At 34.6% G+C, this 24,357-nt stretch overlaps 1 protein-coding gene across 1 annotated transcript in view; it reads left to right on the plus strand.

Annotated features, from left to right (window-relative positions):
• MALRD1 (MAM and LDL receptor class A domain containing 1) overlaps positions 1–24,357 on the plus strand; it is a 794,572-nt gene that overhangs the window by 509,556 nt on the left and 260,659 nt on the right. The window contains exon 30 of the mRNA XM_047066301.1: positions 16,636–16,819. Within this exon, the coding sequence (XP_046922257.1) occupies positions 16,636–16,819 (184 nt within the window). The remainder of the gene's footprint in view (positions 1–16,635; positions 16,820–24,357) is intronic.

Below are 24,357 nucleotides of genomic sequence, written 5' to 3' on the forward strand. Positions count from 1 at the left end.
GATGGCGCACTAGCACTTCATACTTTCTTGGTTAAAGAAGTTGTTTTGTTTTGAGAGAGAGAGAGAGAGAGAGAGGGAGGAAGTGTGAGAGGGACACAGGGGTGGGGTGGGGGGAGACAATCCTAAGCAGGCTCCACCCAGTGCAGAGCCCAACACAGGGCTCAATCTCACAACCCTGAGATCATGACCTGAACTGAAATCCGACTTGGATGTCTTAACCAGCTGAGCCAGCCACATGCCCCTGGTTAAAGAATATCTTAATGACCTATTCACTGGATGATAAAATGGTCATGGTTCAGATATGTTGTGGCACTCTTGATGTCTAAACCCAACGAACAGGGACAATTCATTTTAGGCCATTGTCGTAGAGAAATTCCTTAGCTCTACTAACTATATCTGAAGACCTAAAGACAGTTGTTAGGTATCACTTTATTGACTTTCAGCAATGAACGTGAAAGAAAGTGGCCTTGTGAACATGGAAAAAAATAATATTTGTGTGGAAAATGGAAAAACTCAGGTAAGAGTCATGCATGGGATTTTGTGATCATTCTGTAAACAAACAGGGGACAAACATTGCATGAGCTTCTCTAGACTGTGTAAACATGTGGCTCCCAGTCCCAAAGGAAGATCCTGGAAGAGCTTTCAGCAGCTGGATATGGCAAAAATACATAGGAATGTAAATAAGGATATTTATATCAGACTTATATGTTTTTATAAATGAAAAACTAATTTTCTGTGTTGTGTACTGTAAATAACTTTATGATTGTAATTGGAAATCATGGAAAACAGAAGAATTGGTATGATAAAATGAAAGTGATCATAAGAAATTAATTATACAATTTCAGCTTCATTGCTCTGTATATTCGCATTAAACTGTTTACTTACGTGGCACACATTGGTTACCTAACATTTTAAAGAAATTTGTCAAGAAATGCATGTTTTGGATTTAAAGGAACAATATTCTAGCAAAAAATGTAACAGTATTCTTTTTAAAATGGTTTCACCAAATGTACATTTAAAACCACATATGTCTACCCAGTGAGTATATTGATCTAATTCTCAATATTATCACCGCCCCCCAGCAGAAAACTCTCTCTAAACACAAAAGCCACTGACTAAAATTATTACCCCAAGTATAATGACTGTAAGATATTTCTGTGGAAGAGATTTTATGCAATTTAAAAATAGCCTACACATGATTTCATTCTATTTTTGAAAATTCAAAATAGCATTAACCTCTATATAGACTATAAACAATATGTTTGCAGTTGTAAGGAAATTTCCAGCATTTATTTTTAAATACTGAATATTTTAGAAAATATTTTCTATTTTATTTTACAGAACTATATATATTTATCTGCTTGATACAGGTATTATTCTAAGTTTCAACCATTCCTTTCCATCCCTTAAAAGATATTTTAAAACATTATAACTCTGGAAGGTTTTAATACCAGTAAAATCATCCATGTGGCTTCAAATTTTCAATGTTTTACTGTTGTCCAGAGGCAAAGGATGAAACTAGGCTGCTATGCCAGTGATTAGGGCCAGCCATGTATTAAATGATTTTTCTTTTATTGGTTAGGTTCAAAATGATTCCTATATGACTTTTCATCTTTTAACCTATCTTTTATGTGCTCAATCTTTTATGAGCATAATGCTTATTTAAACATGTTTAAATTTTTTTTGACTGATAAAATTAGAAAAAAAGTAGCCAAAAAAAAAAAAATCATGGATGTACCAGACACAAAAAGTTCAATTAGAGTATTTGGAAACTGTGCTTTGTTATCTTACAAATGAGTAAAGGTCAAATAGTTCTTACAGTTATTTTTTTTTTCTGGCCTCATAGATTTGATTTGATAAATTCTAGTTTCTCATGGGAATTATATAAAATTATATAAAATACTTAATATATATTAATATATGCAGATATAATCACATTTATATATATATATAGAGAGAGAGAGAGAAAGAGATTTTTAAAATTACATTTATTAAACTGTATTAGAATAGTTTTATGGTAATTATTGCAAAGATAGTATAAAAAGTTCTTGTATACCCACACCCTAGATTTTCCTATTACTAATATCTCATGCTAGTATGGCACATTTGTCACAATTAACTAACCAATGTCATATATTATTAGTAACTGAAATTCACCCTTTATTCAGAATTCTTCAGTTTTCCCCTAATATCATTTTTCTGTTGCAGCAGTCATGCCTTCTTAGCCTCCTCTTGGCTATGATAGTTTCTCAGGCTTTCCTTGGTTTTCATGACCTTGATGATCTTGAGGATTATTGGTCAGGTATTTTATAAAATGTCCACCAATTAGTATTTAACCTGGTGTTTTTCTTATGATTAGGCTGGGCATAATGTGTTGTGATTAACATATTATTATATTAAAGGTATGTATTATCAAAAGGAAACATCACTGCGATGTTAATTTTGATCACATGGCTTGAGGTAATGTTTGGCAGGTTTGGCAGGTGAAATTTACTCTTTACCCCCTTTCGAATGGTAAATTTGGAATGGCACTCTTGCAGCTCACTTTAAAGAAGGGAGAAGTTAGTGTACTCCTTCTTAAGGGTAGAATATCTACATTAATTATTTGCGATTTTTCACTATAGATTTGTCTAATTCATTCAACAATTTATTTATATCAGTATGGACTAATTGATATTTATTTTAGACTGTGGGTTATAATCCAGTACTGCTTTATTTTGTTCTCATGCTGTTCCAGCTTTGGGCATTGGGAAATCCTGTGTCCCTTTGACATGCTCCCATCATTGTGGGTATTCTGTTTTTGTTTTCCTTTTTTTGGTGGGGGTTGTGGGTGAGTATTTCTTTATTTCTGGTACTACAAGATGCCCCAGGCTCATGTTGTATATTTTCTGACCCAGTCCTATAATCACCAGTTTCTCCAAGGACCCCTGGTGCCTTTTATTAAAGAAACTAGATCTGGACACTAGGCATGCTCCTTGCTAATGGGGTTTTGTTGCTTGTAGGATCTCTTAGCTGACAGAGCTAAGAGATATGTGTGTATACTAATCTGTACATATACACATATCTATAAATATTACTATTTGTGACCATCTGTATCTATATGAATCTAAATACAAATTTATATTGTCTCCTATATAATCAATCACTACATCTTTATTCTAGCCTTCTCACTTAGCTTATATGTAGCCTCTCAGTCCATGAGAAACCTGACTCCCACCATCTTCTATACATTTAATTAATTGTTCAATTGTAGTATACATGTGTAGTAGCTTAGAATTGCTCACCCCTACTCCCACAGGAAACAACTAGAATATAGTGCTAATGTGCAGTTCTTTCGCATTAGTCATTGTCTCTCTTCATTTCCAAATTAACTTGGGTGAGCACCTTATTCCCCTATCCCTTCAGTGGGCTTTTTCCATCTACTTGTAATACATTTAGGTTGTTTTGTCACATTATGCATTCTTTCCTGGGATATTTCAACCTCTTACAGGATTTTTTAAATTACATACATTAAGGTTACTCTTTGTGCCATAAAGTTCCATGGGTTTTAACAAATGCTCAATGCTCATTTACCATTATACCATACAGAAAAATTTTTGCTCTAGATAATTCCCTGTGCTTCCCCTATTCAGTTCTCTCCACCACTGACTCACTGACAGCCACTGATCTGTTTGCCATCATTATAGATTTGGCTTTTCCAGAATGTCATGACAGTTGTCTTCTACAGAAGCATTTTGGAGTGACTATAATGATTCTTTAAACATTAAAGGCATTATGAATATTGGGAAAAGGGAGTGTGGTTTTTCTGTTTTTTGGTTTTTTTTTTTTTTTTTTTTTTTTGCTAAACACAGTTCCATGACGGGAGGAAAAGACAAGCACTTCCAAAGGACAAGAACACAATAATGTGCTTAAATCTTTGTAGTTGACACAAAAATGATATGTTGGCTTAGCTATAGGTTCTAGGATCACCTTTTTTAATTTTTTGTCTTGTCTTGCTTTTTCTTTTTGTTTGTGACTCTCAGAGGCCTGAAAATTTTGTTCTATTTTTTTTACATATTTAATGTTTCATTTAAGAGGACCCTGATAACAATATAATCATCATTTTTTGGTATGTAAACTACTTCTTATTTCTGGAAGTTTGTGACAGTTTCTCTTAAACTTAGAGTTTAGAGGTTGCACAAGAATGTTTTAATCTTAAAATTTTGAGTTGTTCTTTAGCTCAGAAGTTTTCTTTTATTATTTTTTCTGATTATTGCTTCTCCTCAATTTACTTTTTCTTTTCTTTTTGGAACTCTTATATTCAAATATGGGTTTCCTAACTCTTTCACATCTCTTGTCTTTTCTTTCACTCATAATATTCAATTCTTTACATTTTTGCTCAAAAAAAATGGTAAACATTATGATATCAATAATGAATGTAGCAGCTCTATTAAAATTACTTCCTTTTAATCCCCACAACAACCCGATGAGATAAACACATTTACTATGCATTTTATAGATGGAATAACTACTAGCAACAGGAAGAGCTGAGGTTTAAACCTAGGAGTCTGATTTCAAAGCCTGGAGACACATAAGTATTCCACATCCTGCATTTTGAGATAACTCCATTTCATATTTTGCATAACATATTTGGCTTCTAGAAATATTAACGCTCTGATTTAGTTTTAGCTTTTTCCTGAAACGATTTTTTAATATCCCCCAATCCTTCATGTTCTCAAATTACCCATTTCAATTACTTCGTGAACTTCCTTAAGATTTTTGATAGTTTCTTGTTGTTAAGAATTTATTTTTTAAAGCAATTTTTAGTTTATAATACAATGGAGAGGATGGTACAGAGATTTCCCATATATACCCTGCTCCTACATATGCATAGTGTTCCCCATTATCATTATCACTCAACAGAATGGTACATTTTTGACCAAGTATAAACCTAGATTGACACATCATCATCATCCAAAGCCCATAGTTTACCCAGGGTTCACTTTTGATGTTGTACATTCTGTAGATTTGGACAAAAGTTATATAATGACAAGGACCATATAAAACAGTATTTTCACTGCCATAAAAATCTTCTGTGCTGTACCTATTCATTTCTCACTCCACTAGCCCCAGAAACACTGATCTTTTAATTATCTCCCTAATTTTGCCTTATTGAGAATACATATTGTTAGAATCATACAGTGTGGATTGGAGTCTTTGAAGACTGACTTCTTTTAATGGTAACTTGCGTTTAAGTTTGCTCCATGTCTTTTCATGTCTTTATACTCCCCTCACCCCATTTTTTACCACTGAATAATATTCCATTGTCTGGATGTTCCAGAGTTTATCCATTTACCCACTGAAGGGCATCTTGATTTATTCCAAGTTTTGGCAATTAAATATCCATGGGCAGATTTTTATGTGAACATAAATTTTCAACTTATTTTGTTAAATACTAAGGAACGCGATTGCTGGATTATGAGAGCATGTTCAGTTTTGGAAGAAACTGCCAAACTGTCTTGCAAAGTAGCAGTATCATTTTGCATTCCCACAAGCAATGAATGAGAGTTCCTATTGCTCACATCCTTACCATCATTTGGTGTTGTCGTGTTGTGGATTTTGGCCATTCTAATAGATGCGTAGTAGTATCTCACTATTGTGTTAATTTACATTTCTCTGATGACATATCATATGGAACACCCCTTCATATACTTATTTGCCATCTGACTATCTTCTTTGGTAAACTATCAAGGTCTTTGCTATTTTTTAATTGAGTTCTTTATTGTTGAATTTAAGAGTTCTTTGTATAATTTGGATAACAATCCTTTATCAGAAGTATCTCCTGCAAATAATATTCTCCCAATGTGGGCTTGTCTTCTAATTCTCTTTTACAGAGCAGGTGTTTTGAGTTTTAATGAAGTCCTGCTTATCAACTAACTACTCTCATGAATCTTGTCTTTGGTGTTGTATCTAAGAAGGTATCACCATACTCTAAACTCATCTAGGATTTTTCCTATGTTATCTTTGAGGAGATTTTTAGTTTTACATTTTACATATAGGTCTATTATCCATTTGGAATTAATTTTGGTGATGGGTGTAAGGTCTGTGTCTTGGTCCATTTGTTTTCATATAGATGTCCAATTTGTTCCAGCACCATTTGTTAAAGAGACTTTTTGCTCGATTGTGTTTCTTTGGGATAAATTATACTTGGTCATGGTATAAAATTCTTTTTATACTTTTGTGAGATTCAGTTTGCTAATATTTTGTTCTGGATTTTTGCATTCATGTTCACAAGAGATATTGGTCTATAGTTTTCTTTTCTTATAATGTCTTTGTCTGTTTTGCTATTAGGATAACCCTGTCCTCATAGGATGAATTAGAAACTATTCCCTTTGCTTCTTTTGAAAGAAAATGTAGATAATTCATATAATTTATTTCTCAAATGTTTGGTAGATTTCACGAATGAAATCATTTGGGTTAGTCTTTCAGTTTTGGTATGTTATTAATTATTGATTCAATTTCTTTCATAGCTACAGGCATTTTTAGATCATCTGTTTCTTCTTGTGTAAGTTTTGGCAGATTGTGTCTTTCAAGGAGTTGGTACATTTTATCTAGGTTGTGAAATTAGTGGGCAAAGAGTTACTCATAGCATTCTTTTATTATCTTTTTAATTGCCATAGCCTCTACAGTGATGTCTCCTCTTTCATTTCTGGTATTTGTACACTCTCTTTTCTGTCTTACCATGGCTAAAGATTTATCAGTTTTTGTTTTTGTTTTTAAAACAAAGCTTTTGGTTTCACTGATTTTCTCTATTCATTTTCCATTTTCCATTTCAATGAATTCTGCTGAAGTTTTTTTTTCTCTGTTTTTTGGATTTAATTTCCTCTTCTTGCTCTAGTTTTCAAGATAGAAATTTCTAGACCTAGTCACAGCAATCAGACAAGAAAAAGAAATAAGAGACATCTATATTGGTAAATAAAAAGTTAGGTTATTAGTTTTAGATCTTTCTTCTTTTCTATCACATGCATTTAATGCTACAAATTTCCATCTAAACACTGTTTTCACTGCATTGTACACATTTTGATATTTTCATTTCATTTAGTTCAAAATATTTTTAAATTTCTCTTGACATTTCTTCTTTGACTCATGTGTCACTTAAAACTGTGTTGTTTAATCTCCATGTGTTTAAGGATTTTTTACTATCTCTCTGTTACTGATTTCTAGTTTAATGCCATTGTTGTATGAAAACATACTGTATGATTTCTTTTTGTCATCGTTTTTCAATTTGATAGTTTTGGTTTATAGCCCACAACGTGATCTGTTTTGGCGACTGTTCCATGTAAGCTTGAGAGAAATCTGTGTTCTGCTGTTTTTGGATGAAGTAGTCTATAGATATCATGTGTGTCCAGCTGATTGATTCTCCTGTTGAGTTCATCTATGTCTCTACTGATTTTCTGCCTGCTGGGTCTGTCCATTTCTGAGAGAGGTGTTGGTCTCTGGCTATGAGAGTGGATTCATCTATTTCTCCTTGCAGTTCTATCAGTTTTTGCCTTGTGTAATTGGGATGCTCTACTGTTAAGCACTCACATGTTAAGAATTGTTATGTCTTCCTAAAAAATTTATTCCTTTATCATTTATAGTTTCTTTGTAAGAATACTTCTCCTTCTGCTTTTTAATTTAATTTTATTTTAGAGAGAGAGACAGAGAGAGAGCGGGGGGTGGGGGGGAGAGGGAGATTGAGAATCCCAACCAGGCTCCATACTCAGCACAGAGCCTGATGCGGGACTCAATCCACAACCTTGGAATCATGACCCGAGCTGAAATCAAGTGTCAGATGCTCAAATGACTGAGCCACCCAGGTGCCCTCCCTCTGCTCTTAACAGTTTTCAAGTGTACAATTCAGTGGTACTTAGTACATTCACATTATTGTGCAACCATCACCATCATCCATCTAAGAATTCATGTTGGAAAACTGAAACTCTCTGCCTGTTAAAAAGAACCCCCTTTTCATCCTCCCCCAGCCCTTGGTAGTCACTGTTTTACTTTCTGTCTCTTTGGATTTGACTTCTTTAGATGCCTCATGTAAGTGGAATCATACAGTATTTTTGTCCTTTTGTGATTGGCATATTTCACTTAGTATAATGTCTTCAAGGTTTATCCATGTTATAGGATGTGTAAGATGCCCTTCCTTTGTAGGGCAAATCATATTTCATTATATGTGTTACTACATTTTATTTATCCATTCATCTGTTAATAGGCACTTGGGTTTCTTCCATATCTTGGTTATTGTGAATAACGCTGCTATGCACATGGATATACAAATATTTCTCTTCAAGACCTTGATTCCAAGATCTATACCTTTCAGTATATACCTAGAAGAGAAATTGCTGGATGATACTGTAGTTATATTTTTAGTCTTTGAGGAATTGCCTTACTGTAATTCATGGTGACTGCACCATTTCACATTATCAACAACAGTCCACAAGGCTTTGTTTTTCCACATCCTTACCAACATTGGTTATTTTATTTATTTCTTATTCTTTTATTTAATAGTAGCCATTCTAATAGTGGTGAGGTCACCCTGATATTATTTTGATTGCTCACTTTAATATCCAGCTAAACTAATGAGTCCTCTTCAATGATGAATGAGTTTTCCTTGTACTCACTAGACCCATACCAGCTCATATAGAGAGACAACCCATTTTGGAAATTTCAGGGTGAATAATGGTCCATAGAAACTCCCACAAGGTCTGCCCAATGCCCTCCTGGGTATGGGGAAGATACATCCAACTTCCACCGGCAGGTCACTTTTTCCCTGACACCACTGGTTGTCTATCCTCATGGTTATGCCTCTTCTTCGGGGAACCAGGGGAGTGATTAAGTCATGAATGTGTATTCAAGGTGTAATTTCCTCAAAATTTTCACAGGTTATACTTCTAAAATGCTTATAGATTAAGCTTTTGTTTGTGATAATTTTTATTTCTTTTAAAGTGGCTTGAAACAACCACTATCATGCCCATTATTTGACAGTGTTCTGGAAGTTCAAGGCAGTGTAAGAGTAACATAAAAAGACAAAAGAACTGGGATGCCTGGGTGGCTCAGTCAGGTAAGGATCCAACTTCGGCTCAGGTCATAGTTCATGACTTCCAGCCCTGCATCAGGCTCTGTGCTGACAGATCAGAGCCTAGACTCTGCTTTGGATTCTGTGTCTCCCTCTCTTTCTCTCTGCCCCTCCCCAACTCACACTCTGTCTCTCTCTTTCAAAAATGAATAAGCATTAAAAAAAATTTTAAAGACAGAAGAATAAATATTATTAAGGATCAAATAAAACCTATGTAAAAAGACAATATGATTGTCTGATTACAAAATGCTAATACTGTATATTGAGAAATTAGTACAACTACTTAGAATCAGCACATTACCCAAGGACAATATAGTTATATAAAAATAAACTCATAGGGGCGCCTGGGTGGCTCAGTTGGTTGGGCAACCGGCTTCGGCTCAGGTCATTATCTCACAGTTTGTGAGTTCAGGCCCCGCGTCGGGCTCTGTGCTGACAGCTCGGAGCCTGGAGCCTGCTTCGGATTCTGTGGCTCCCCCTCTCTCTGCCCCTTCCCTGCTCACTCTCTGTGTCTGTCTGTCTCTCCATGATAAATAAACGTTTAAAAAAAATCATAGTCTAGCCAACTTTTAATTTATGTGTGCTATTGTTTTGAGTTTGCCCTTTCACTGTGTATTGTATTTATTTTAGTTATTTTTTTATCTTCATTTTTTGTCTCATTTCTTTTCCAGGCAACCAGTCTAATATATACGCTTGGCTAAATGCATTTTATAATATGTGTCCTATTTTTTTTTAGTATGTCCTAACTTTCATTCTGTTTATTACTCTTTCCGCCTCAATCTGTATCTTAAAGACCCATCTTTGTTTGGGTGTATGCATCCAGTTAATTATCTCCTACTGCTGCAAAACACTCTGTGAGGTGTACTCATCATATTTTACCAATTCACCCTGCCATTGCCTGATTTCCACAGTCTGAACATCTCCTTATATGTCATTTGATCTTTAAAGTTTCTTCTTATGTAAATTGTTTGTAAATATCTCTTAGATATTTTTTTTTCTGCTCTTTCATTTTTCCTATTGACTTTTTGGAGCTATTTTTATGATTTAGTTTTAGTCTTTAACCTTTTTATATTTCTATTATTGTTCTTATGGTAAGTCTTACTGCTATTATTTCATTTCTCTTTAAGTTTTACATTTGATTTTTGTTTTTAGGATGGTTTTGGCCTTTGAGTTAAAAACACATACTTGTGTTGGGGCGCCTGGGTGGCGCAGTCGGTTAAGCGTCCGACTTCAGCCAGGTCACGATCTCGCGCTCCGTGAGTTCGAGCCCCGCGTCAGGCTCTGGGCTGATGGCTCGGAGCCTGGAGCCTGTTTCCGATTCTGTGTCTCCCTCTCTCTCTGCCCCTCCCCCGTTCATGCTCTGTCTCTCTCTGTCCCAAAAATAAATAAAAAGCGTTGAAAAAAAAATTAAAAAAAAAAAAAACCAAAAAAAAAAAACACATACTTGTGTTTATTTACCCCTGTTAATTTCTTCCTCTTAACTAGATAAGCCCTTTATAATGCTCTCATGACAATGTTATCTCTGTCCTTTCCTTTCTCTTATGCTCCTTTCCACTGTCACAAGAACTGAAAATGTTAGTAATTTCTAGATTTTTGGCTCTGGAGTATTTGTGATGACTTTCTGTATTCTTTGGTCCCAACTTCTGTATTTTAAGACAACCCTTACTTTCTATATCTTTTGCAAGATTCCCTTGGATTTCTTTCCTTGTTTTAACATCTGCTCCAGTATTTGTAATGTGTTTTTTTATGACCAATTTGAGTTCTTGTATATCTTATGGTAATTTTTTTATGCTTTCATATTTGACAATTTGGCTGGATATAAAACTCAAGGTTCAAGATCATTTCATTCAGTTCCTGCAGTTATTAGTTTATTATCCTCTTGTATCCAAGGTTACTATGAAGAAGTCTGATTTCCATATAATTATTGACCTTTTATTTTCTGGAAACTTTTTGCATTTTCTTCTTTCATATCCTTAAATTTTATCATAAGCACATAAGTGCATTTGTCTTCCTTTTCTATCTTGTTTGGCACTTCATGATCTCTTTCAGTCTTCTCTCACTTCTGAAGTATTATTATCTGTATTATTTTTATATGTTTCCATTTCTCCTCTTATTTCTTAATCTTTATAGAACTCCTTATATATATATATATATGGCCTTTCTATTTTTATCTTTAAAATACTCTTTAGATTTTTTAAAACAATTCCTACTCTTCATTTTGTTGCTGGCTTCTCTGAGTTTCAGAATTGAATCTTTCTACTCATTTATTAATTCTTCAGTTGTAACCATCTTGCTATTTTATACCTATTTGTTCTTTATGTACATATTATATTTTTCATATGCTATATTTCTAGTTACTTTTATTATTTCCAGTTGTATTTTATATTGCCATGTCTTCAGTTCTCTTCTTAGGTGTATGGATGAAGCCTTTTATTTTTATTTTTTAATATATATTTTAAAGTCTTCACTAGATAGTTGATATATAGTGTAATACTAGTTTCATGCATACAACATAGTGCACAATATAGTGATTGAACACTTCCATACAGTACCCAGTACTAAAACTCTGATTCCATCTGTTTTTAAAATTCTGAGAAACTTAACAGAAACCCATGGGGGAGGGGAAGGAAAAAAAAAGTGGTTAGAGAGGGAGAGAGCCAAAGCATAAGAGACTGTTAAAAACTGAGAACAAACTGAGGGTTGATGGGGGGTGGGGAGGGTGGGTGATGGGTATTGAGGAGGGCACCTTTTGGGATGAGCACTGGGTGTTGTATGGAAACCAATTTGACAATAAATTTCATATATTAAAAAAATAAATAAACACAAGCAGAAAAAAAAATAAAATTCTGCATTAGGTATTATATTGTTCAGCTTATCGTCATCTTTTAATATTTATTTGGCCTCTCAGAGATTAGTAACTGTGGCCTATGAACGCACACATCTATAGTGATATGAGTTTCTGTCTCTGGTAATTTATGAAAAGGAAGAAGGCCAGTCATTTGCTGTATTCCACTCACCATTGTAAAACACGTCATCATATATCTAAATAAACATTATAATAAGTAGGTAACTTATTTATTAAAAAGACTAAAATTTTAGTAAGTGGCATAGAGTCCTGAACAAGTCAAAAAATATATGATATCTCAGGGTAAAACAATTCAATATTTTGGTTATTCATTAAATTACTCTATGATTCATTTTGGGAGAATGAATATATGAGAAAAACAAAACAAAAAATTGAGGATGAAAATGTGACCTATTATAATATAACATTAAGACTTAATAGACTCAAGTATAGACATTTTACCTCCCTTTATGTGTTTACTCTCTTGTATTCATAATGTTTATACCTTAACTCTTTCCTTTACATACATTAAGAACCATATTAGACAGTGTTTTAATTTTTCTTCAACCATCAAAAATTATCTATCATCTATCTATCTATCTATCTATCTATCTATCTATCTATCTATGTACTGTTTAAGAAAAAGCCTGAAATCAATACAGCTTTTATTATATCATTAAAATATCACAAATAAGTCTGAAAAATCATCTAGCATCTTACTGTTTCTATAGCTGGACAACTTAGATCTTACTCATCAACCTGAGGAACTGTTCCCTTTTTAGAAACATAGATACCGTCCAAAAATTTTCTGATATCCTTATTTTTAACTGTTGTGGCTTGCTGAATCAAAGAAACTGAGCTTGATGTAAGTTCAATGTCATTTCCTTCAGGAATTAACTCCTCTTTCTGGCCTTGAGATACAGAACAAGCAACATCTGCATTCATCCGAACCCTGTGGATAAGAAAATTTATTGCATTTACTCATTTTTGCTGTGTGTGTGTGTGTGTGTGTGTGTGTGTGTGTGTGTTTGTCCCTACTTGATAGTATAAGATTCATTCTTTTATCATTTCTTTTATGCTTAAAGAAATTCCTTTAGCCATTCATTTAAGGCGTGTCTACTGGTGACGGATTTTTAGTTTTCCTTCATTTGAAAAAGTCTTGGGAAGAGGGGTCTTGGGGTCCCTGGGACCTGATGTGGGTGGAAGTCTAGGCTCTCTGCTCAGCCTTTGCTGTTGGGTTTGGGGATAGAGTATACATTTTCTATGATGTCTGGCTGTTACAGAACAGTCATTATCAAAATGTTTTCTTTCTTGCTCGATTTTCTTTTTCCTGGCCCTCTGCCTAGAGAGAGTAGTCTATGCCTGTTGGATTTTCATGTTGCCAGATTCACATACTCATTTCGCAATATATGAGACAAAAAAAAAAAAAACTTAGGAAACTCACCATTTTATGATTCCTTGAGTCCTGAGGTTCCCAGGTAGTCTGTCTTCTCTCTACTTTTCAGAACTTTCTTATGTTTATATAAAACTATATGTAATGTTCAGGGTTTGAATTGTTATTATTAGGAGGAGGGATATGGAAAACAGATCCGTTCAAATCTTTCCAGAAAAAGAAAATATGGTAACTTAGTAAGTATGAGATTGATGGAGCAATTGAGAGATTAGAGACTGATACAGAAACTCCAGAAACAGATTCCAAATATGAAAAAGGTGTCAGCTGATAGAAAGTTGTTGATCCATGGGTTTTGAAAAAATGGCTAATATCTAGGAAAATTTTATATATTCACCTCAAACCTCTGAAACTAATATTCTAAATGGTATACCTTATTAATGTATATCTTGAAGGTACTCTATCATTTTAGTATTTCTTACTACTTTTCTTTTCATAGCACAGAAGGGAAACGCTGACATAAAATATGCGGTCAAATGCATTGCCATAACAAATATGCAATGTATAAGATAAAGAGTCAATATGTGTAATACATGGAATATCAATTCAAAGTTGAGTAAAAGGCTAAATAAGAAGAAGAGAGTATTCCTTTGATTTCTATAATTTAATCATTGTTGTATTAATATCTATTTTTACTATTATTAGCATGGCCAATCATTTTTAATGTTTATTGCCTTGGGTTCTTGAATTGAACATCCTTATGAATGAATGTAAGAGATAAATCTTGGCTAGTGGCAAAGTCATGAGTTGAAAGCCAGAGGTTTTTCATTTCTTAATTTAGAAACAATTAAAATAAGAATATTAACTAAATAAATAAAGCAACAATGTGTGTGGAACAAAAATTAAATTGATATTTAACTTCTTTTTTAAAAAAGTACTCTGGGGTACCTGGGTGGCTTATTTGGTTAAGCGTCCAATTTTGGCTCAGGTCATGATCTCACAGCTCGTGGCTTTGAGCCCCACGTTGGGCTCTGTGCTGACAGCTCAGAGCCTGGAGCCTGCTTCGGATTTTGTGTTTTTCTGTCTCTCTGCCCATCTCCCACTCATGATCTGTCTGTCTCTCAAAAATAAATGAACGTTAAAAATTTTTTAGAAAATATTCTGGTATATATTGATATATATCAGAAAATAAATATATTAAATAAATAAAACTTATATTTATATTGCCCTTTTATAGTAAGTCATTTTTATGACTCTCTCATAATAGATCTTTACATCCACAGGTTAGACTGTCTTTATTTTTCCACCTTTTTATTCCTGATATCTAACATTACAGTACGTGTGAACATCGAATGTTTGCTGAATAAATGAATAAATGGACATATAGATCAATAAGTAAATCTCTATTTTACATTTTGATGAATAATTTTGATAATTATGTGGATAAGATTTGATATGTTATATTTAAAGTGAAATAATAGTAAATATATTAGAATGATATTCTCCAGTAACCTGCCATTAGATTGATCCGTGGTTGGTTTTCAAAAGAATTCACCCTCATTTTCATTTCTTCCTACATAAAATGCTAATGGATATATTATTCAAATATCCTTTTTTTATTAGAAGGTCAGTTGTAAGATTTAAGAAATGGTTTTTATGTTATTGATTAAAGTGATCACACAATCTTCTGTGATGGTATTTGTGGAAAACCCTTTGGGGGCTTGTCGTAGTTAATGAGTAGCGCTGGAAACTTCAGAAGTTGATTAATAGGAAATATTAGCAAAGTGAATTGAGTTTGTAAATTAAGACAGACTTTATCAATATCTATGGCTGTTATGTTGCTATGTGTCAGACAGTCCCCCTCTACTTTAATCTTTAATTTAACTAATCATTCCTTTGATTCCACATCACCAACACATCGTTGACATTCAAAGATTAACTTTTAAAAAGACTTCTCTTCTTTAGTCATCAAAAAAGATATGAAATTCCATTAATTAGGTGTGAATTTCCCATCCCCTTCAAGGCAAAAGTTACATGAGTCTCTGCGTGTGAAGATTTGTCATCTTTTTGGGAAAAGATGTTCAAAGATCTATCTACACACCGTTAGTTGTTTTTGCAAGGTTAATTTTGTATTAACTGATATGTGGTTCCACTTTCTCTGTAATTCAACCGAGGAGGAACTGCTTGATTGTGTCTCCCTCAGCAGAACAAGGTGTCAGCCATATTTATCAACATTAGTGCCCTAAAAGCACAAACCTATGAAAATATAACTCCTTTGGATCTTCTTTTTGCAAATATTTCTTTTTCTTTAGCCTATATTAAAAAAAAGCTGTATATTATGTATTTCATAGCTGTTTGCTATGAATCTGTTGGAACAGCTTGCTTGATTTTCTGACTGCCATTCCCCTCAATACATCTTTCTGTTGAGATAGTAATTATTTGGGGGTAACCATAAACATAATCATATATGGATGGATGAATGGATGGATGGATGTGTGTGTCTGTATATATATATGCATAATGCTATATATAGTAAATGTATAGTTTATTTCTCTTTCTTTGCTGTGTCCATCATCATGATTTATGAAAACATCTAATTCTCAGGAGGAGCTAGGCCCAGAATAGCAAAGAACAATGAAACCAACCTTAAACATTCAGAGGAGATACTTATATAATTTTTTCAGAAAATTTATTTTTCCTTTGCAAGTGAAAAATGTGGTGTAGAGATAGTTGTACTTGATGCTCACATAGCAATCATATTATAATAGATTTTTTTTAAGCCAAAATAACAAATAATAGTATTTTTGAAATCCTACGGATCTTAGAAATCATCACTTTGCCACCATGGCTCGTTTCATAATTCCTTTGTCATATCATCAGGGATAATGATTTCTCCCACACGTTCTTCCTTTCATCTCTTTTTTCTCTTTGCGCATGTAAGTTATTTCAGCTCTTTGAAGGGCGATGCAGTCTAAATAATTACAGAATATGAATAGACGTTTGGGTGAGCATCCCAAGCTAAAATCCAGGGCTTCTGTAAAGTGTTCAGATCCCATCAGATATCGAGAAGCTTGTGTGCATACAAGGGAGAGGCAGAATGGACTGAGTAGGATACTTTTAAATAATGGTGTCTCTGAAAACACCCAAACAGAGTTACCAGTACGTCTGCTAGGAAAAACTATGGAAAGTGTCAGGGTTCCAGTGTCTGTTTTTCCACCAGTTTTCACTGATCAAATGCTTCCATTCTAAACGATTGGCTTTTTTTCTTCTTTTTCTCTGATGCAAACTTGTTCCCTTCAGACGGAGAAAGGACTGTCAAAAGTGTGGCAAGAAAGTGAGCAGAACTCCGGTGATCATTGGCAAAAGGCAGTCATCCTGCTAGGCAAGTTAAGGAATTTTGAAGTCATATTTCAAGGCATCAGAACAAGGGATCTGGGAGGAGGAGCCGCCATTGACGACATTGAATTTGAAAACTGCACGACTGGTGAGTTTCTGGTTTCCATTTGGACCCACTTTCCTCGTCCAGCCATTTTATCTTCTCATTTATAAAATGTCCTGCTGTTGGTATATTTGGTGCATCCATAAAAATCAATTGAAAGAGATAACTCCTAATTGTCGAACTGACATGTTAAGAGAGGATTGCTTCCCCATTCCGCAACCGCCCAAGCTCTTGATTCCTTTCTTCCTTTCAGACCATCCACTTTCCGTCATGTAGAAGTGTTCCCTGTTGCATTTATTTTTCAACACGATTTAAAGTGCATGCCTAATATTTACATATATTTATCCAAATTAATTTGAAGTGAACTAGTAAAAACTTGTCAGAGAGCTGTCACTTAGTGGATGCATTCGAAATGAATTCAACCAGGTGTAATTCAGGCAGAACTTGTGAGAGCAAGGCTTTGGATATTTAAAATGCTACTCTAGCAAGTGAACAGCAACTTGAAAAACTTGACTATCATTTATCACACTTCCAAATGTGAAGTATAACTATACTTAGATTTTCTTTACGGAACTACCCAGAAAATGTCAAAAATAATTATAAATTCACTTGCACAATTTCACAACTGGCAAAGTTCTTTCTGAGAAGGCACTATTCCATCTGATTTCCAAAATAGTGCCATGTAGTGCACCCCGCCAACAAATTCGACACTGATTCACTTCTAGGCGAACTCCTGGGACTGAGAGCTAAACTTGAGTACTATTTAATTTTATTATTGCTCTAACGTTAAAGTATCATGTCACCGAGGCAGGTCAAAAGTGTGATTCGGTATTTGGTGATGTTACAGCAGCTGCTCTTTTTATGAGCAGGGCTGTGTCAAAGATCCCAGGTGATCTAGGGAGCACAGAGCTCTGGGCATGCGCATCAAGAAGGGGATGGGATTTGGGCTCGGGGATGTTTGGAACAGGGTGCTGGACAACAGAGAATGAGGTTCTGAACATTTATTGTGAAAATGTATCTTAGAAGATATCTGCTTATTCTAGAAGAGTGTGCTTCCTCCACTCTTTGCCAGTCACCTTCCTAGTAATTTGCTAAATTTCTATTTTAGTTAGTTCTTGATTCTGGTAACTTCAAAAGAAATCTTCAATTCCCTTTTCTAAGATTTTAGAAAGAAAGAAGCTTTTATTAAACAGGAGAGATTCCTTTCCTCCCACGGGAGGCAGAATGGTTATTAGATGGGTTGATTCAGGACAGAAGAAATCTGAGAGTTATTATTCCAACTTTGCCAGTTTCATGAAGTCTGCACTATTTTTCCCCCTTTCTTGTAAAGTCCTATGAGATTTTACTTGATTATAATTAATTTTGTTCAACTCAATCTAATGCTGAGCTTACTGAGAAATATTTTAATATCTTATGTTTAGTTGTCAACTTCTTTTAGGTCTATAGTTCTTTCTATGTCATCAAAATAAAGAGGTCAGTGGTAACCAATTGTATTTAAATATGGTCAGTTGTATATCAAATATGTTTTAGGACAAAGTAGCCATTGCTTTATTGAAAACACTTAAAGCCCCATCTGCTACAGATAATGAAGGCTTTCAAATTATGTTGTAGTTAAGATAGAAGAAAAAGGCACTATAGGAAAGTTTGAAAGAATATTTATGGAACTAAAAGATTATGATTATTTTGTCCACTTAGGTTTAAATTATTTTCCAGTAAAATATCAATTACTCAGAATATGTTACCCTAAACTGCTCGACATTATCCCCAATTTAGAAGAGAATGGCATTTAACTAAACACCTACAACTCAGGCACTATAGAAGAGTGGTTAAGAACTAGGAGACTTGAGTCAAACTGTGTTTGGGATCAGCTTTGCCACTGACTAGTTTGGGTGGCTTTCTTTATTTTACTTTGCCTCTGTTTCCTTATCAATAAAATGTAGATGATAATGGTAGTACTTCCATCATAAATGTCTGCGAATGTCAAATACATTCGTATATGTGACGTGCTTGGAATAGTCCAGATACATAGTGAAACTTACATATCACATTTTATAGTTACAGTTATGTCACCATTCGTATTGACCATGCTATATTTTCAAATGGTGTTTTATTGTCCTGCACTAGGTAACCGACTTCAAATCACATGCAAACACGTTGCCATAAAGTCTATCATGGAATTGTTGCTATTTGCCATTTAAAGTAAAGAACTTAAAATGTGACGTCATATTTGTTTTCCTGCCACCTACTGCCACTAACAAAAGAGCATATATTATATGATACCATTTGGAGGGAATATCCGTAACAGGCAGATTCGTAGAGGTAATTGCTTAGGGCTGAAGGAAAAAAGGGTGGGGAGTGACTGCTAATGAATATGGCCTTTTTTTGATAGGATGATGAAAATACATTTTTTTCTTTTTCTATGTTTATTATTTTTGAGACAGAGAGAAACAGAGAGAAACAGAGAGAGTGTGTGCGTCCAAGTGGGGGAGGGGCAGAGAGAGGAGGGGACAGAGGATCCAAAGCAGGCTCCACACTGACAGCAGCCAGTGCATTGTGGGGCTCGAACTCATGAACCAAACTCATGGCCTGAGCCAAAGTTGGACGTTCAACCAGCTGAGCCACCAGGCGCCCCAATATTCTATATTTTTATGGCAATTGTTGCACAACTTCATGAATATTCCAAAGCTATTAAATTGTAAACTTAATATAGGTGACCTTAATGGTATGTAAATTCTAAATTATAAATCAGTGAAGTTTTTAAAAAATATATAAAGCAGGAGAGTTACGGGGATATGCTGGTGGTGGTGGTGGTGGTCGTCGTGGTGGCAGAGTAGTTTTGGGATTTTCCCAAGTTCGCACATCTAAACAGACCACCTAGTCAGTGAGTCACGGAAAACATAGACAACAAAATTAAGTGAAAATGCATCCCTACCAACCCAGTATACAAGCAAATAGAGACAAACCACCAACAACCACATGACTTGTGTAGTATTTATGTCTGTAAGGGAGAAGAGGAGAATCATCAAAGAGCCAGCAGCTATTCACTGGAAAATGCAGCCAGGTGGTTTGAGAATAACAACTAGAACTGGAGGGTTTCACTCAACTATAGAATGAGTGGGCCCGAGGGCTCTGTGGTAGGTTCTGAGGGGTTGGAGCAGTTGACGCCATGAACTCTCAAACTGGAGCCACCATAAGTCTCTTCCATTCCAGCAGTTCACACTCAAAAACCAACCAAAGAAAACAGGAGCAGACACGGCACCGAGTAGACTAGGGAAAAATGAAGGGAAGAGAAGACCCACATCAAAGTAGGGAATGGGGACAAGCTAGAAAAATCTCAGAAAGCAAGGCACCATATGTTCTTATAGATTTATATAGCTTCTATAGACTTACAGTCTTTTTCAGGGGTTTAGCAATAATCCTCTAACTTTGGCTACGTTGTTACAGAGCTTCAGTTTTCTCGTTTGCAAAATGACAGGATCATGATAGACTATCTCTGAGATTTTCCTGGGACCATCTGACAACTCTAGAATCTATGCATATTTTTAAAGTTTCAGAATAATTGAGAACAAAATTTAAAATTGATTAAAAGTGGGTGTGGAAGGAGTTAGAGGATATATATGGTATTTGTATTTATATTTATATTTATATTTATATTTATATTTATATTTATATTTGGTGGTTATCTACTTTAACCGCAAATAAAACTTTTTGAGCTTCATAGTTGCTTTTTACTTTCCATTCAAAAACTTATAATTCAATTTATTAGATAATATTTAGTACATGGCCCACATAAAGCTCTATGTGTTATTTTTTATTTCTTTACATTCAGAATACATCATGGCACTATCTTCAATTTACTATCAAATCTATTGTGTTTTTCTAAAAAGAAAAATATGGCAAAAGCATAGGCCTAGTCCTAGTCTTTGGTCTGTCCAGGGACACATTAAGAAGTGTATCTCCTTTTTGGATAAGGGAACAAGGAAGCAAGTAGCTTATTCATAGAAAAACAAATGACAGATTATGAACTTGATATCTCCTCTTTTTAAATTCAAGTTGATTTAAAATGGTATTTTTTAATCAAAGTCTTATAAAATGAAACTGCCATTCTATAGAAGAGAGAAGTAGGAATGAAATTTATATAGACGGGAAAGAAATAGTCCATTGTTGTAATTATAAAAGTGTCAATTCTCAATTTAAATAGTTACTCAGTTTTCAAGCAGAATATTACCTATTAAGTATAATCATTCAGCCAATACTTACAGAGTTTAGCATGAATACTAAGTAGCATTTATGTCAGAGCTGGGGAGCCTGTTCTTCAAGACCTCTAGGTGCAATCTAGGTTTCCCTCTTGCTATCTGCTTTGTGGTTTGGGGCAAATCACAGGATCTTCCTTTGTCTCATTGTTCTCAGCTCTAAAATCATAAAAATACTGCTTCCGTCTCATAGACCTCTCACAGAACTAGGCCATTTACTTTATGCAAAGTGCTTTCAAGAATGCATGAGATACTGTAAACACCGAATATCTGTTAGCTGAAAGCATAAAGAAACAACAAGAGTAGAAGACTTGATAATTGTTTTAGGCAGAACAATTTTTGTATCATCGTTTAAGATCTGGTTCTGTTCTGTTCACATGTTCAGCAAACATTTATCGATTTCTAGGATTGCAGAAAACTCTGTGCAATGTACTATGAACATCTCCTCACAACAGGGCTGGAATACATGTGTTATACAGTGTTTGGCTTTATTGATTTTCCATTTCTCCTCTCAGTGCCCCTTTCTTGACTGCGGGCATTTCCCTATATGCCCCCTGTGCCTTGTATTGCCTGGACTGCTCTGTGATTTGTCTCCAAGAAACTCATAAACCTCATACCTTAGGGTGGAAGCCAATAACAGTGTAAGATGTTGCCTTTTTCACTAAAATATCTAGAAGATTCAACTGAATGATGACCAGATTTTAGTTCAGGGAAAAGGAAGGAGTAATTTAGGGAATAGAAAATGCTTCCAGAAGTCAATAAAATCTTCTAAGTAGACAGTAGCACAGTAGCTACTCTGTCTTTCTCTAAACTCCTACAGAGCAAAACACATCATGCTCCCCAAATAATCCTCAATGTGAATGGAAGGAAATACCTTGGGAGTAAAGTAAGAGAAGCCAGCATCATTATAATTTTAGATGTCTAGTGAATTGTCTTCACAGAAACCTGAAAAGGCTTTCTTTTTTATTATAACCACTTTCACACCTTTCATTTTTTTCCCCTCAAAAACTGTATGTATGACTCCTAAGTGTCCTTTAAACAGTAATTGATCTGGAGTGAAAAATAGTGGCTTGATGATAATGATTTCAGTGCAGCATTACTCTGGATTCAAATTGAACTTGGGAGATCACAAAACAGTGATTGCTCTATATAAAGTTCACGAATACATAAATCTATAAACAGAAGCCTGTAGAGTTTGACTTCAAAACTTAACCTTCTTTACTTAGTTTAGATGAAAAGCTGTATTTCTGCTCAACATATGAGTGCTTCAAATGTTGCTTTTATATCTCAAACAATTTTCTTTTAAAGTATATGTTTCCAGGAAGAAAAGGAAAAAAAAAAAAAAGAAAACCATGATGGCAATGAGTAAAAAAATAATAATAATTAAACACCTCACCCTAATGAAATATGTAAAAGCCACCCATTTTTAATAACTAATGGATAGATAATTTGGAGCACCATGGAACATAAGGATGGATGGACGGACGGCTGGACTGATGGGCAGACAGGTTGATTAATAGAAACCATTTACTCAAATCTTGGTATATGTGTGAAAATTCAGATCAGAGCGAGTTTCTGCTTCATTGAGTTACATTCTGGTGGCAGTTGTGGATAATAAATAAAGTTATATGTAATATTGTGTCATGTGGTTATAGATGCTATGAATAATACAGGGAGAAAGTGAGGGAGAATTATTACCCTGACTAGAATGGTAAGAAACAGTCTCTTTGGAGGTAACAGTAGAACAAGGTCTTAAATGAAATAAGAGGTGACCATGCAAACATCTCAGCGAAGCATTCCTCAGCCTCAGGACCTGCCAGGCAGTTTTACTAGGAGAAAAGCACATTGCTGGAGCAGAAGGAAAAAAGGGTAGGGGGATAGCAATGGGTCTCAGCGTTCAGAAATTTGTCATCAGAAATGCTTGCTCTGTACTGGGGATCTTCTGACAGTACGGGAGTTAAGCAAGCAGGCTGGAGTTGGTCTCCCTAGGGTTAAGTTCTGTCTCTGCCATTTACTGGCCTTGTGACCTTAAATAAATGCTTATCAATTCTGTGCCTCAGTTTCTCTATGGCAATAAAAATGAGACCTACTTAATAGGGTATTGTGAGGATTTAACAAATTAATATATGCCAAGAGCTTTGAGGAGAAACTCTGTATGTTGACTAGTCAATAAGTGCTAAGCATATGATTATCATCATAATCCTCACCATTGTATTTAGTTTAATTTTCAGTAAAATGCCAGAAAATTGAGGTACCCAGAGGTTGTAATAACTAATACCAGACGGGTAGATTTCCTTACTGATGCTTAACAGCATAGGACCTTAGCTATAGTGAGCCACGACAGCATGGAATATTACTAAAATCACGATAAATGCCTTAGGGGTAAAAGCAGTCACTCTGGACCTGTCATATCTACCTTCTCTATAATTTCAAATGCTCTTAAAATATAATATCAAGCATATCAGCTAATAGGAGTGTTTCAGTAATACTAATTGAAGTATCTTAAAACATTGTAAAACCTGTTTTTAAAGTTTTTAATATTCAACAAATTCTTATTGTTACGGACTTATTTTATTTTGGATTAAAAAAATCAATAAGGAGGGGGAGGGAAAAGAAAGTAAACCTGATGTACAAATGTTATAGAAACTAAACCAGTTCCAGTTCAAGGAAGTTCTTTCTTTATCTGATTATATCTGCCTATTTTTATTCTAGGTTTCCTTATAACTGCATCATATCTTCTGTGTCTAAGGCTAAAATTTTCTGCCAAGATTTGACATAAATTTATTAAATATACTCTTTTGGTGGGGAGAGGGGTGGGATGCTAATCCCATTCTCTTTTTTGAACTTTTACTCTAAGTCTAATTAATATACAGTGTTATGTTAATTTCAGGTGGACAACATAATGATTCACCCATCTGCCTCCCTACTTCCCCTCTGGCAATTTGTTCTCTGTATTTAAAAGCCTGTGTTTTGTTTTGTTTTGTTTTGTTTTGTTTTGTTTTGTTTTGTTTGTTTCTTCTGTTTCTTTGTTCATTTGTTTTATAAATACCACATATGAGTGAAATCATATGGTATTGGTCTTTCTCTGACTGACTTATTTTACTTAGCATCATACTTTCTAGGTCCATCCATGTGGATACAAATGGCAAGATTTCATTCTCTTTTAATGACTAATATTCCAGCATGTGCGTGTGTGTGTGTGTGTGTGTGTGTGTGTGTCTTCATGTGTGTATACCACATTTTCTTCATCCATTTATCTATAGATGACTTGGGCTGCTTCCATATCTTGGTTATTATAAATAATAAACAATAAACATAATGGTGCATATA

This window comes from Lynx rufus, unplaced genomic scaffold (assembly GCF_022079265.1).
Source record: "Lynx rufus isolate CCGP_SWC_20201006 ecotype Redwood Valley unplaced genomic scaffold, mLynRuf1.p SCAF_7, whole genome shotgun sequence".
NCBI lineage: Eukaryota > Metazoa > Chordata > Mammalia > Carnivora > Felidae > Lynx > Lynx rufus.